Source organism: Gallinula chloropus (assembly GCF_964237585.1).
Source record: "Gallinula chloropus genome assembly, chromosome: 1".
Taxonomy (NCBI): Eukaryota; Metazoa; Chordata; class Aves; order Gruiformes; family Rallidae; genus Gallinula; species Gallinula chloropus.
Genome location: NC_140085.1, coordinates 13,675,236 through 13,688,084, shown reverse-complemented (window position 1 = coordinate 13,688,084; position 12,849 = coordinate 13,675,236). Strand labels below are relative to the sequence as shown.

At 37.4% G+C, this 12,849-nt stretch overlaps 2 protein-coding genes across 2 annotated transcripts in view; one reads left to right on the top strand and one right to left on the bottom strand.

Annotated features, from left to right (window-relative positions):
* CCDC146 (coiled-coil domain containing 146) overlaps positions 1–12,849 on the top strand; it is a gene marked incomplete at its 5' end in the record, with an annotated part of 68,682 nt that overhangs the window by 6,555 nt on the left and 49,278 nt on the right. The window lies entirely within an intron of this gene.
* Positions 3,706–7,844, bottom strand: FGL2 (fibrinogen like 2; the record flags this gene model as incomplete). Its single annotated transcript, XM_084267974.1, has 2 exons — positions 3,706–4,467; positions 7,097–7,844. 2 exons carry the CDS (start codon positions 7,842–7,844, stop codon positions 3,761–3,763), a joined length of 1,455 nt encoding a protein of 484 aa, XP_084124100.1. The 3' UTR covers positions 3,706–3,760.

Here is a 12,849-nt window from a genome sequence, read left to right as displayed (position 1 = left end):
TGTGGATGGTATTGCTCAGCCATTTTACTTTGAAATGTAGGTCAATGTCTTCAGACCCATATATATGACATTATTTTTCTCTTACCTCCTGAAAATAAGAACACAGAACACATTTATAAAAGTCTTAGTATTTAGTTCTTATCTCATCAATATTCTCTGTGAAAACTTGAAGTTGCGTCCTTTCTGGTTTGATATTTCTGTGACATACAAGTTGTAGAGGATAAATAAATGTGGCACGTTTTTCTTTTGTTTGATTTTGGTTTAAATTGTAAACATGGTTGACTACGTATGGATTGAGAAGCATCTTCATGTCTTTTGAAAATGATCACATAAGTACCAGTTTATTTTCTACCAAATTGTCAAATTCTCTGTTGTTAGCAACTCAATCTGAGTTTCACTGCTGTATTTCCCACATAACACCATTAAGAAAACATATTTACAATTAAAAAAAATTAGATCACTGCTTTTAAACCTTTTCATTTCTTCTCTGGTTTGTTTTGGGTTTTTTTCTGGTCTTAGTTGGGGATTTTTTTGTTTAAGCAGTGCATAGAAAGCCAAGGCATTACAGTCTGCTTGGCTGATCATGTTGAACACATGGGTTTGTGCCTTTATATTTTGGAAACAATCCATAGGAATTTTGCTAGCAAACCCGCTGTTAGTAATCTTCTTTACTAAAATTCATTATTTAAATATTGGGAGGTCTAAACCAAAAGTGTTTTGATATGATAATCAGCGTTGCACAGATATTTTCTATAAATTGAAATGCATGTTTTGAACTATTAAGCCTAAATGAGAGACCAAATGCTTTTACTTATATTCTATTTAGATTGGATATTAGGAAAAAGGTCTTTACTGAAAGAACTGAGCATTGGAACGGGCTGCCCAGGGAAGTGGTGGAGTCACCATACCTGGAGGTTTGTAGATATGGAGATTAAGGACTTGGTTTAGTGGTGGAGTGGACGGTGCTAGGTGAATGGTTGGACTTGATGATCTTGAAGGTCTTTTCTAATTGAAACAATTCTATGATTTTATTCACATGCTTTGATGAAACTTGCATGTGATCTAACAGGTGGTTAGTTTGGTGAGTTTGTTCTCCCCTTTTATGTTAAATATAGAGGACAATTACTTTTTTCTCTTCCAAAATATTAATAATTTAAAAAGACATCTGAAACTTCAGCCATTGGCAGCTGAAATGTCAGAAACCAGATCTCTTAAGATTTATCATTGCAATTAATTACTCTCCTGCCACATCACATAGTTAGTTGTCTTTGGTCATCTAAAGTTATCTGTGTTTTCTTATTGCTTCAGTTTTTACAGGAAATCAATAAAACAATTTCTAAGGGTTTTTTATAGTCCGCATAAATATGTAAGACAGTAGTACAGCTTTTACAATGTCACTTAATTTTATTACACCAAGGAAAAACAAAATGCTTGCAACAAATAGAGGGAATTACACTTTGTAAAACTAATGCACATTGGTGGAGGTTCAGTTACAACAGCTCCAGGCAGGTAATAGTCAAATTTATGTAACAGCATTACACTTCCTTTTACTCTTTTCTTTTCTTTTCTTTTCTTTTCTTTTCTTTTCTTTTCTTTTCTTTTCTTTTCTTTTCTTTTCTTTTCTTTTCTTTTCTTTTCTTTTCTTTTCTTTTCTTTTCTTTTCTTTTCTTTTCTTTTCTTTTCTTTTCTTTATCAGATAAGGCTTTGGTAGATGATACTAGTTCCATTTGGTTATTATGTTACAATTTCTGTGGTTTACAATGTTTGAACAGGATAAAAAAAGGACAGTTTCCTTTCTAACAACTTAGCAGGAGAAAGACATTTTCAAGTAGAAGCTCTTAGATAATGTAAATCATACTTAGCTACTTACTATATAATGAGTAGGAAACAATTGTGCATTTTATGCAAAACGATTAAATATAAGCAATTAGATATTTGCTCTTTGAACCAGTACTTCATAAATTGCTTTTTTTTTTTGTTTAGACAATCCTTTTTTTATCCCAAAATAAATATTCTATATCTTCAAAACATGTTCTTGAGCAAAGATTATACATCTTGCAATTAAAATTTTACATTACTCTTGGAAATTGAAATATAATAAAACAAATTACACTTCACACTGAAATATCTTTCAAAGTATTTACTTCTTTAATATATATATTAATTTTGTGATTTAGCAAATGCCACTGTTGCTCATTTGCATACCTTTTAACTGTGATAGTTCTCATAATTTTAAACAGTAGTAAAGGTCATATATGTAAAGTATTAGGTCACATATATACTATTTTGTGTGCATGTCTGTCTCAATCATAAAGACTATGCCAGCAAAGACCATGATGTAACTGGTAAAGAAATAGTCTCAGTATAGTTTATAAGAATCTCAAGACTGGCATAAGCAATACAACAAAATAGCTTCTTGCTAAAATAAAACACATCTCCGCTCAGAAAGTTAGTTACTGTAGGTGTAGATATATCCTTTCTAGAGTAGGCAATAGATATGTGTAGTCAAATTTGTGCTCACTATCTACAGCACGAGCCTTAATAATAGTATTTATAATTTGCACTTCCTGAAATATTAAAAAAAATTATTTGGTTTTTTTCAGAAGAAAAAAGTATTTAACATACTCTCTGTTCTGTTTATAATTGCCAGTGGGCTGTTCATGTTCCTGTGTCTACAAAAGGGGTACTGAGAAAACGAGGAGAAAATAATCTTTTGGTGTCCTACAAAATCTTTATAATCTTTTTTCTTATCATTTTATACTGTAATAGTACCTAGAGTGAGAAGTACTTAAATAAGAGCTTGAGTCTCTGGAAACTTCATCTTGTAACATTCGGCTTACCTAAAAGATTCAGTAGAAAGCAAAATGGTACTGGAAACTCTGTGTGAATTTAGAGGCATTAGTGCAAAGACATGGATTCTTCCAGGTGTGTCTTCTCCCTACCTGTCTACTTGCCTATATAAATGTATAATAAGCCACATAATGGCTTCTTTGTCCCACAGACGTCAAACAGGACCTTGAGCTTGAATGGAGGAACCCAAATGAGCAAGAATGTTGCCTGTCTTTATGTGCTTTCTGTATTATTTCCACTGCTTTTATTAAATTCTTCCACCAACTTATTTGAATAATCTTTACTAAAGGGGTTAACATTTGAGGAGACATCTTAATTCTCTAAGTTTTCCTCAAGGCTTTTGTTTAGTGTGTCTTTGGGAAAATCATGTGGCCCTCTGTTTTATGTATATAAAAATAATAATTTTTAGAGCTTCTCATAATTTATATTGATATTGCCATGGTATACCTTTGAGGTTGTGAAGGACATGACAGGAAAAGGCTGCCTGTTTCAGAGAGACTAATTTTCATTCTAAATGTTGACAAATGTATATGTTTTTAGTTATACCTCAGGTTAAAACGTAGCTGTTCATTCAGACACCATTTATGGAAGTCCATTTAAAAGTTTGAAATCATAGAATTTGGTATATCACAGTCAGTAAAAGCACCAAAAGCAATGTTTAGAACATTTACACAACGATCCCAAGATTTAACCTGTCCTAAGTTTTAGCAATAACTGTTCAGAAACATACATGAATTTGTACTACATTATATGAGTCAAACCATTTCTAAAAACTCATGTGAAGTATGTTGTTTTGTCTAGAACTATTTTATGCCAAACATAACTGAATACTTGAATTCTGATTATAATACTGAGTAAGTATAATTTTGAGTGCAATCCAACGCAAACTAGTTAAGAGAAAGGTTTGGAATTACCGCACGAAAGTTTTGGGTCTGATCATGATTTTTACTGATTTAAAGGCTTGCCTATATCCACTGGGAATATCATCAGAAACACCGTGCCATGTACCCCAAAAAATGCCATTGCGCACGCCTTTGTATTTCTTGTGGTAGTACTTGCCATTGAGGTTGGCAGACAAGCATGCATCAAACCACCAGCCAGAGCTGTAGAATGCTCCACAGTTTCCTGAAGGGTACCTATCATTGTCCTTGTCTGGAGTTGTGAAGAATTTTTGGTCGTGGTTGTAATGCTTGCTGTAGTGAAGGGCGTCTCCTGCTGTGCCGCTGTAGCCGTGAACACTTAGACGGTACTTTAGGTATTCGTTGGCCACATAGAAGTGTTCGTATTTGGCGAACTCTCTGATACCATTGAAATCTTCAAGTTCAATTCTCAGTTGCATTTCCTGGCTCTTTGTCAGGAGGTGAATTTTGTCATTTCCCAGCCAAAACTCCCTGCTGAGATTTCCAAACCCATTTTTGTAGTCGTTCCAGGTTCTGTTGAAGTTAGTGCTACCATCCTGACGCCGTTGCAGCACTGTCCAGCCACCTCCTTGTGTTTGCATGTCACAGTAGACTTCAAAGCTATCATTTCTGGGGTCAGGGCTAATCCTGTAGATTCCACTATTTCTTTTGCCTGCTGTGTAGAGATCAGCACAGTCTCTCTGCATTATCTGTATAACTGGTGGAAGAACAGATAGTGTTAGGGTAAACACAATTTCAATTTAAAAACAAACAAAATTTTTACAGCAGAACTTGGATTGGAGTGACTTCTACATAGGACATAGTGTTACAGAAATTTTAGTTTTATGGAGAAACGGGTTTTTCTATCATGTTTGCTCTATAATAACCACCCACGATGTTCAAAATAAACCTTGTAAATGACTTTTGGTATTAAAACTGCCTAATATGGAGGCATTCTGATTGTCTGCTTTCCCTTGTCTCCTCTTCTCTACTCTTTATCCTTTCATTACCTCCTGTAAATTCAGCCTGATTTCTTCAGCCTGTATTTCTAATGCTTTTCGGTTATACACTTGCTACTTTTTGTATTTAAATACATACCATCACACCCTGTCTATAATTGAAATCTTCATCTGGCAGTATGTCAGAGAAAAAGCTTTGTCCATATGGGTATGACTTTAACCTGGCTATTGTTCAGTTGATATCATGTGATACATAATATAACATCACTAGGAATGTTTTATGTGTTTATGTTGGCTGTACGTTAGGAAGAAGTAATGTGTTTGTCTCATCTCTTGTACTAATACTGTGATTCCTAGAAAGACAAAGCTAGAAAACTGACCGTGCTTTCCTGTGTAAGAGACATTACTGGCTTTACAGAAAGGAAAAGTTTTATCATCTACCATTATCACAGCTTTTTCTCACCGATGTATTTTATTCAGAAGATAAATACTTCCAGGTTTCTCCTGAAGAGTAAAAATCAACTTTTGATCCACAATGTGATCCAGTAATGGCATTGTGTTCAACAGTGTGGTACTATAATGCCATGTTCTTATGTAAGTGATACAGAGAGCTCTCTGAATTTCTAAGTTAAGAATCAAAACCATGTTCATTCCTATTGCAGATTTGAATTTCTAAGCATGTTGGCTTGAATTACATACATTTCCTAGAAAAGTTAAAAAAATAAACTATTCCTTGGAAGGGAGGAATGTTCTCAGGCTGCAACAGGGAGTAAGACTCAGGACTGCTTGTTTGCCAGTAGAGAAAACCGGACATCTATGAAAGCACGAAGTACATGGATCAAAGGCTTAAAAGCCAAATCTAAATCCACAATAGTGTAAAATCTTTGGTAAACTGAGATTCAGAACAGATATTGACAAACAATACACATTTCAGATAAAATGCTTTTATCACCCAGTTCAACTCCAATTTAAATAAAGTTTTGCTATTAGTTTCAGTAGATGCACAATAGCTCCTGTGTAGGAAAAAGTTGTGGCTGTTATCCTTGCCAGTTTTTGTAATGTACATATTGCTGGTGCAAACACTTTTAGCATCAGTCACTGTAAAATAGGAATATTCTATGAACAGTACCCAACATTTCAGTGTGAGAAATATCTTAAAGTTAATTTAGTCTGTTATGAACTACTGTTCTTGATTTGATTAGTTGCCCATTAAAAATATACCAAACACCACTCATTCTTTTAAAGAATGTTTGATATCTGAATGGAAGTAGTTGATTTATTCTGATATCTCATTTAATCTGATTGTTGATATAGTAAAAGCATTATGTTTACTGTTATTCATTTGCTATTTTCACAGTTTCAAGGATTTCAGCTGCATATGATCTGCAGATCTTTCAATTTTCAATATAGGAAGACAGAAGAACAGTTTTATTTTAAACTTGAATGCTAAGCAGTAGAGGCTTAAAAACTGTAAGGCAGCCTCATCTCTCTCTCTTTTATCTCTAGAGAGTCCTGTCTTCATATCTATGATACCTAAATGGTAGAATACACTAACAAATATTTCTTGTTTTCAAAGATTCTGGTTTGTGATATAAAAACTTCTAAACCCCTCTCAATCTCCCCTTAATAACAGTCAACATTAAAAGGAAATTATTAGTTCTATTCCTCAATTTTTAGGACAAATAAAAAGGAAAAGAAAAATGTGTTTGGCAGCGATAGCATCTGTTTCCTGTTTTATATAGCTTATCTACTAGATTCATGCTAAGGGCTTAGTATTAAAATGATGGTACATATGTTACCCACTTGGGAAGTACTGTTAATAGGGTTTTTTAGCTGAGCCTTTTAGATATTTCCTATTGTGATAGAAAAATTATTTTAGTATCCATCTGCTAAAAGCTGAACATTTTACTAGATTCAGGTGATGTTTAATAATGTCTTGCAGACCTTATCAGAATAGTTGAAGTTTCATAGTGAAAAAAACCCATGCAGTTTTCCAAGACACTTAGAGATAATTTACCCCTTCTCATCCAAGGAGAAAATGTGTAGTTCACTGATGTTCCATATCTTTAATGAAGGCTACTATAGTGCACAAAAAAATTTCACATTTACTAATTGAATTGCAAAATACAAGTCCTGTGAAAATTCTCGTTTTAAATCTCGTAACAAAGTCCAGCTCTGGGAGGAACTGAACACCTGCAGCTCCCAGTAACCCTCTAGTGGCAGCTGAAATGATTTACAGGAGTATAAATAAACACTAAAAGAGCAAATACTTAATTGCGTAGTTAATAACACAGCTATTTGGTTAAAGTATATTTCAAGTTGTTTACCTAATCTTTGTAAAATGCACAGAAAGTTTATACAGGCAGCAAGAACTGACAGGTTACGTACCGGGTTGTGGTTGCAGTGCTGGACACTTAGAAGAACATTTATCACCAAGGCTGTTGACAAAAGAAGTCAAATTGGCAACTTTGCTGTCAACATAATGTTCTACGTTGTTCATGTTTATGAGGCTCATCTTCTCTAAACGACCCTGCACTGTCAGAAGTTGGTTCTTTGTATTTTTTAAGCTGGTGGACATTTTTTTAAATTGGCTTTGCAGTTCCTTTACTCTGTTATCTTGGATGTTGCTGCTTTCTGCTGGAGTTTCTGTATTAGGTAGCAGGAGTTCATTACTAATGTCTCTTTCTTGGTTGTCATCTGCCTGCAGCTTGCAATCCTGGCAGCATTTCTTCAGCTTGTTTACTGCTTCTTTGAGGGTCTGCACTTCTTTGACAGTCTTCTCAAGTAGTCTGAATTCCTTAGGTAACTGGATGGTCATCGGAGGCAGATTTATCTGATATGGACAGTCCCCTCCATCACATTTCTGATTAGTTTTGAGCTTTATAGGACAAGTCTCAGTGACTTTTCCTTCTTTAGCATCCTCTTCATCATCTAAAACAACTGCAGAGGCATTTGTTAAAGCAAGGAGAGCTGTCTTCAGCAAGACTAAGCAAACAAGCAGCTTCATCTTCACAGAGAAACTACTAGCAGTATGAGGAAGTATGCAAAAGTGGAACAGCTTTATAAGGGCGGCTTGGAGCCTGTGAGTTATCAGACTGCCTACGCTGTTCTCAGAATTGGGTGGGAGTGCTTGCATCACGAGTGATTAATAGCAGAGCAAAGTAGGTAGTGCCTGCAAGACAGGCATGTTTCAGTGAGTGCTCCTAATTCAGAGCTAGTGCATGTTAAGCAGAATGATGAAAGGCAGTTTCATTCTGTTCCTTGGTGTACATGGCTTTTCTTTATGGAGAAAAAAAATCACATAGGTCTGTGCTATATAGTCTTCTAACATCTGTTTCTTAATATCTGAGTTTTCTAAAACTGTTTTCAAAACTGGACTATAGTTGTACCACAGCAGGTGGAAAAGGTGAAAACCAATCCTGTTCTCAGTTTGAGGTTTATCACGGCAATAGTTTCATTGCTACCAAGTCACCTTCTTCCTGAAACATTTTTAATTGAGTAGATTTAAAATTGTTTAAATCACGGAGCATGTTGAAGCACACATGTCGGTTTTGTTTCAAATATTTTTCAGGATAAAGTCACAACTAAAAAGGATGAGTTACATCTATGTCTTCCTATTTTGCTACCACTGCAGTTGAAATTCACTCTGACCTGATTCTGAGCACTTCTTACTGAACCTTTCTAAGTGAAGGGAACTTAAAGAGACAGCCCTGTTTGGGATCCTAGCTATTGGATTGGTTGCAAATGCTGGTGTTCTGAATAATGTCCTGAATTAGAACTCTAAAGTAAGGCAGGGAGCTAGGAAAGGAGTTTGAGGTGTTCTTTTCTGTATTCCTGATTTTCTTTTTATTGTGCCTTGTATCATCCTGAAGAGTTAATGATGTACTTTGCATGACTGATCATACCAAATTAAATACTTCAGCTCTGGGTGACAATTGCCACGTTGCCACTTCCTCATTTTTATCCCCCAGCCACCTTTGCCATTCTCACCTGGTGCCTATGCAGTTTTAATGATCTCTGTCATTTTCCTTGTGCTCCAGAGCAAGGCTACATGGACACATCTTTGTGCATTAATAGCTCAGTCAAGAGCCAAATAACTTTTTTTACACCAGTTCTTCTTTAATTAGTCAAATCTGAACAATTCATTTCCCCAACCCCTATTCGAAATGACTCATAATACAGATTAAACATTAAACAGACATTAGTCACACACATATTTTGTAAGTTCATGATCTCTGGCACATTACTGGGTTTTATAGAGCACACAGGCTCTCTATAAATAGATAAATTCATAGTACAAGTGGGAGGCTTGGCAAAAAAAAACCCAACTTGTCTAACCTGCTAAAACAATTCCTTCAGATTCCTGCAGACCACAATGGTCTGGGAACTTTCTTGGAAATGGGTTTTGAATCTACCTTTTCCTATACTCTAAGTGAACATACCAGAACCTGCCTTTTAGGACCTTCTAGTTATGTGGCAAAACTATGTATCTCTCCCTTTCATTCCATGAAAGTTCTGCAGCAATGAGGTGAAAGACCTCTCCCTGGGTTGCAACTTGGGTAGACTACATCTTATGAATTGTCTTGAATTTTTTTAATGCATATCAAATATTCTTTATGATTGTTGTGCTGCGGTGAAAGCCTAAAATATCATTGCAAATGAGTGACTTGAAGAAGGGTAGAAGTTTCTAGTGATGCTAAATGTCAAAGTAAAGAAAGTTCAGACAGTATCATGAGGTATGTTATCTTTGGAGTCAGTTGACTGTGGAGACAGGACAAGGGGCAATGCCTTCAAGTTGGAGCATAGGAAGTTCCGTACCAATATGTGGAAGAACATTTTCACAGTGAGGGTGACAGAGCACTGGGACAGGCTGCCCAGGGAGGTTGTGGAGTCTCCTCTGGAGCTATTCAAGACCTGTCTGGATGCCCATCTGTGTGATATGTCCTAGGGAATCTGCTTTGGCAGGGGGGGGTTGACTCGATCTCTGGAGGTCCCTTCTAGCCCCTACAATTCTGTGAATTTGTGAATCTGTATCTGAGCTTTTCCTTGGTCCCTAATATATCTTCATTTTGGGATATTTACTTCCTTCTTAGGATGAGATTTCTGTAATTCTGAGATGTTCAGCTATTCTCCTTATTTTCTTATTAGTCTGATGTTCTGCTGCTAGGACACTAGCAGTCTGGAACCCAGAAGACCCATTTCTCCATCAAATACCTGTATGCTTTTCCCATCTGGAGAAGCCCTGCAACTTCCTCTTCTGTCAGGGAATGTCCATTCCCAACAATTTGTCAGGTCTCTGTTCAATTTGGGAACTCAAAGTAGTACGCCACTGCCTTTTTCATGTTTTGTGCCTCTTAGCTCCCTTGGAATAAATGAAGCAAACTTTAAAAACTGAGTTTTTCACAAGTCTGACCTTAGGAGGGGCACCAAGCAATCTTTTACTTTAAGGTGCTGATGCACCCTAACTAATATGACAGAACTGTTGGACCAGAACACAATTGAAAACTACAGTTTCTTTATAGCCAAAGTTTCTTCCTAGATGGTGCTTTCTAAATACCTAGAGTGTTCTGTGTAAGTTAAAACTTTGAAGCAATTAAGCAATCACAAAACCTCAAAGCCTTTTTTGTTCAGCTGTGAAAGTATCTAACAATAACATCTGATTACCACAAGTGAGAATTTTTGTTTGGGTAAAGGTCACTTTCTTGTAGCTTTTCATCTCTTTTAGTCTTTTCTATAAGTTTTTTTTACTTCTATGGACTGAATAGATATCTTAATCTTACAGACAAATCTTCCTGTATATAAATAACTGAAAGCTCATGATATTCTTAAATTCTACTGCAGATTTTCATTCTGTTCCCAGAACCACACAGTGGTTGCAAGGTTAAAGAAGTAATATACTTTGGTTTAAGAGTCTTGTTTTAGAATTGTTTATTCAAAGTTTATCAAAAACATCATGTGAGCAGCATGAATCATTACCCATCCATCCAGACGAACCTTGACAGGCTTGAGAGGTGGCCCATGTGAACTGCATGAAGTTCACCAAGGCCAAGTGCAAGGTCCTATATATGGGTCAGGATAATCCCAAGCACAACTACAGGCTGAGCAGAGAAGGAATCAAGAACAACCTTGAGGATAAGGACTTGGGAGTGTTGACTGATGCACAGCTCAACATCAACTGGCAATGTGTGCTTGCAGCCCAGAAAGCCAGCTATATCCTGGGCTGCATCAAAAGAAGCATGACAGTAGGTCATGGGAGGGGATTCTGCCCCTCTACTGTGCTCTCGTGAGACCCCACCTGGAGTAGTGTGTCCAGCTCTGGGGTCCCCAACATAAAAAAAGGCACGGAACTGTTAAAGCAAATCCAGAGGAGGCCGTGGAGATGATCAGGGAGCTGGAGCACCTCTTCTATGAGGGCAGGCTGTTGGGCTTGTTTTCTTTTTTAATTCAGTAGTCATTCTTGATGCAAGCACTATCCACTGGATCATGGGACTATCTGCATCCTCATGTGCAGATGTGCATCAGAGCACAAAAAGGAAAACAGTCCTATTCCATTTGCTTTTAATTGTTGATATCCCTACTGAGTTACAGATTACTAGTAGCTGCATGGATTCCATATCTGTTTAAATGGATCTTTATTTTGTTTATAAATCCTGGCATCAGGTAGAAAGGCAACACTGACACAGAGCATAAAAGCAGTAAATAACTTTTTTATATAAGGAACTGTAAATGTATTTGTAATCTGTATTACAAAATTCATGTGGTCAAAGAGTATCACACTCCTTTTGTTAAGGCGAGGACCATATTGATATAACAACCCCGTGCAGCGCTACAGGCCTGGGGAAGACTGGCTGGAGATCTGTCAGGCAGAGAAGGCCTAGGGGTGTTGGTTGACTGCAGGCTGAATATGAGTCAGCAGTGTGCCCAGCTGGCCAGGAAAGCCAATGGCATCCTGGCTTGTATCAAGAATAGCGTGGCCAGTAGGTCCAGGGAGGTCATTGTGCCTCTGTACTCTGCATCGGTGAGGCCACACCTTGAGTACTGTGTGCAGTTCTGGGCCCCTCACCATAAGAAGGACATTGAGGTCCTCAAGGACATCCAGAGAAGGGCAACCAGGCTGGTGAAGGGGTTGGAGGGCAAATCATATGAGGAACAGCTGAGGGAGCTGGGGATGTTTAGCCTGGAGAAGAGGAGGCTGAGAGGAGACCTTAATAACGCCTATGGCTACCTGAAAGGAGGTTGTAGAGAGGTGGGCGATGGTCTCTTCACCCGAGTGACAGATGATAGGGCAAGGGGAAATGGCATTAAGCTGCACCAGGGCAGGTTCAGGTTAGATCTTAGGAAAAAGGTTTTCACTGAGAGAGTTGTCAGGGCCTAGAACAGGCTGCCCAGGGATGTGGTTGAGTCACCATCCCTGGATGTGTTTAAAAGATGAGTAGATGAGGTACTTAGGGATATGGTTTAGCATAGTACAGGAACAGTTGGACTTGATGATCTTCAAAGGTCTTTTCCAGCCTTGACATTCTGTGATTCTGTAATGAAAGAGATCCATGAAACTGAAATCCTATTCATTCTGTTTCTCCCACAACATTTGAAGATCTGGCTGCACAAAATCTAGAATTTACTGATGAATATTTCCTTCATCCATAGCCATGAAAGACCCTTAGTTGTCTGAGTACGTGGAGAAAATAAGCCCGAATGCGCTCTTAAGAACAATGACATACCCAATATAAAAGCCTCTCTCCCTGTTAGGTCTTTTTGGAAAAATTCCTTTTTGACTCCTGCAACCCCCGCTCCAGTAAAACCAGCTGGTGAAAGGTTGCATGGATACTCAGTGTCCACTGTCAAGATTCATGCCAGAGCAGGTGATAGCAGAGAAGCCACATCCTTTCTTGCAATGCTTATCTTACTGGTCTCTTTGTCCTGCTTTTACTGAGCCATGCAAGACACAATGGGCCACCAGATGCAGCATTTTCTCATCCACTGTATCATCTTGATGGTGTCTGATTTTGATATTTTCCATGTAGGGATTGCTTTTTCCCATGAACTGCGGGACAAAACAGTGTTATGATCTATGCCTTGGGAAAGAATTCATGATACTATTTTTCCTGGTTGTTATTTGTTAGTTTTAGAAGGCTTTTCAG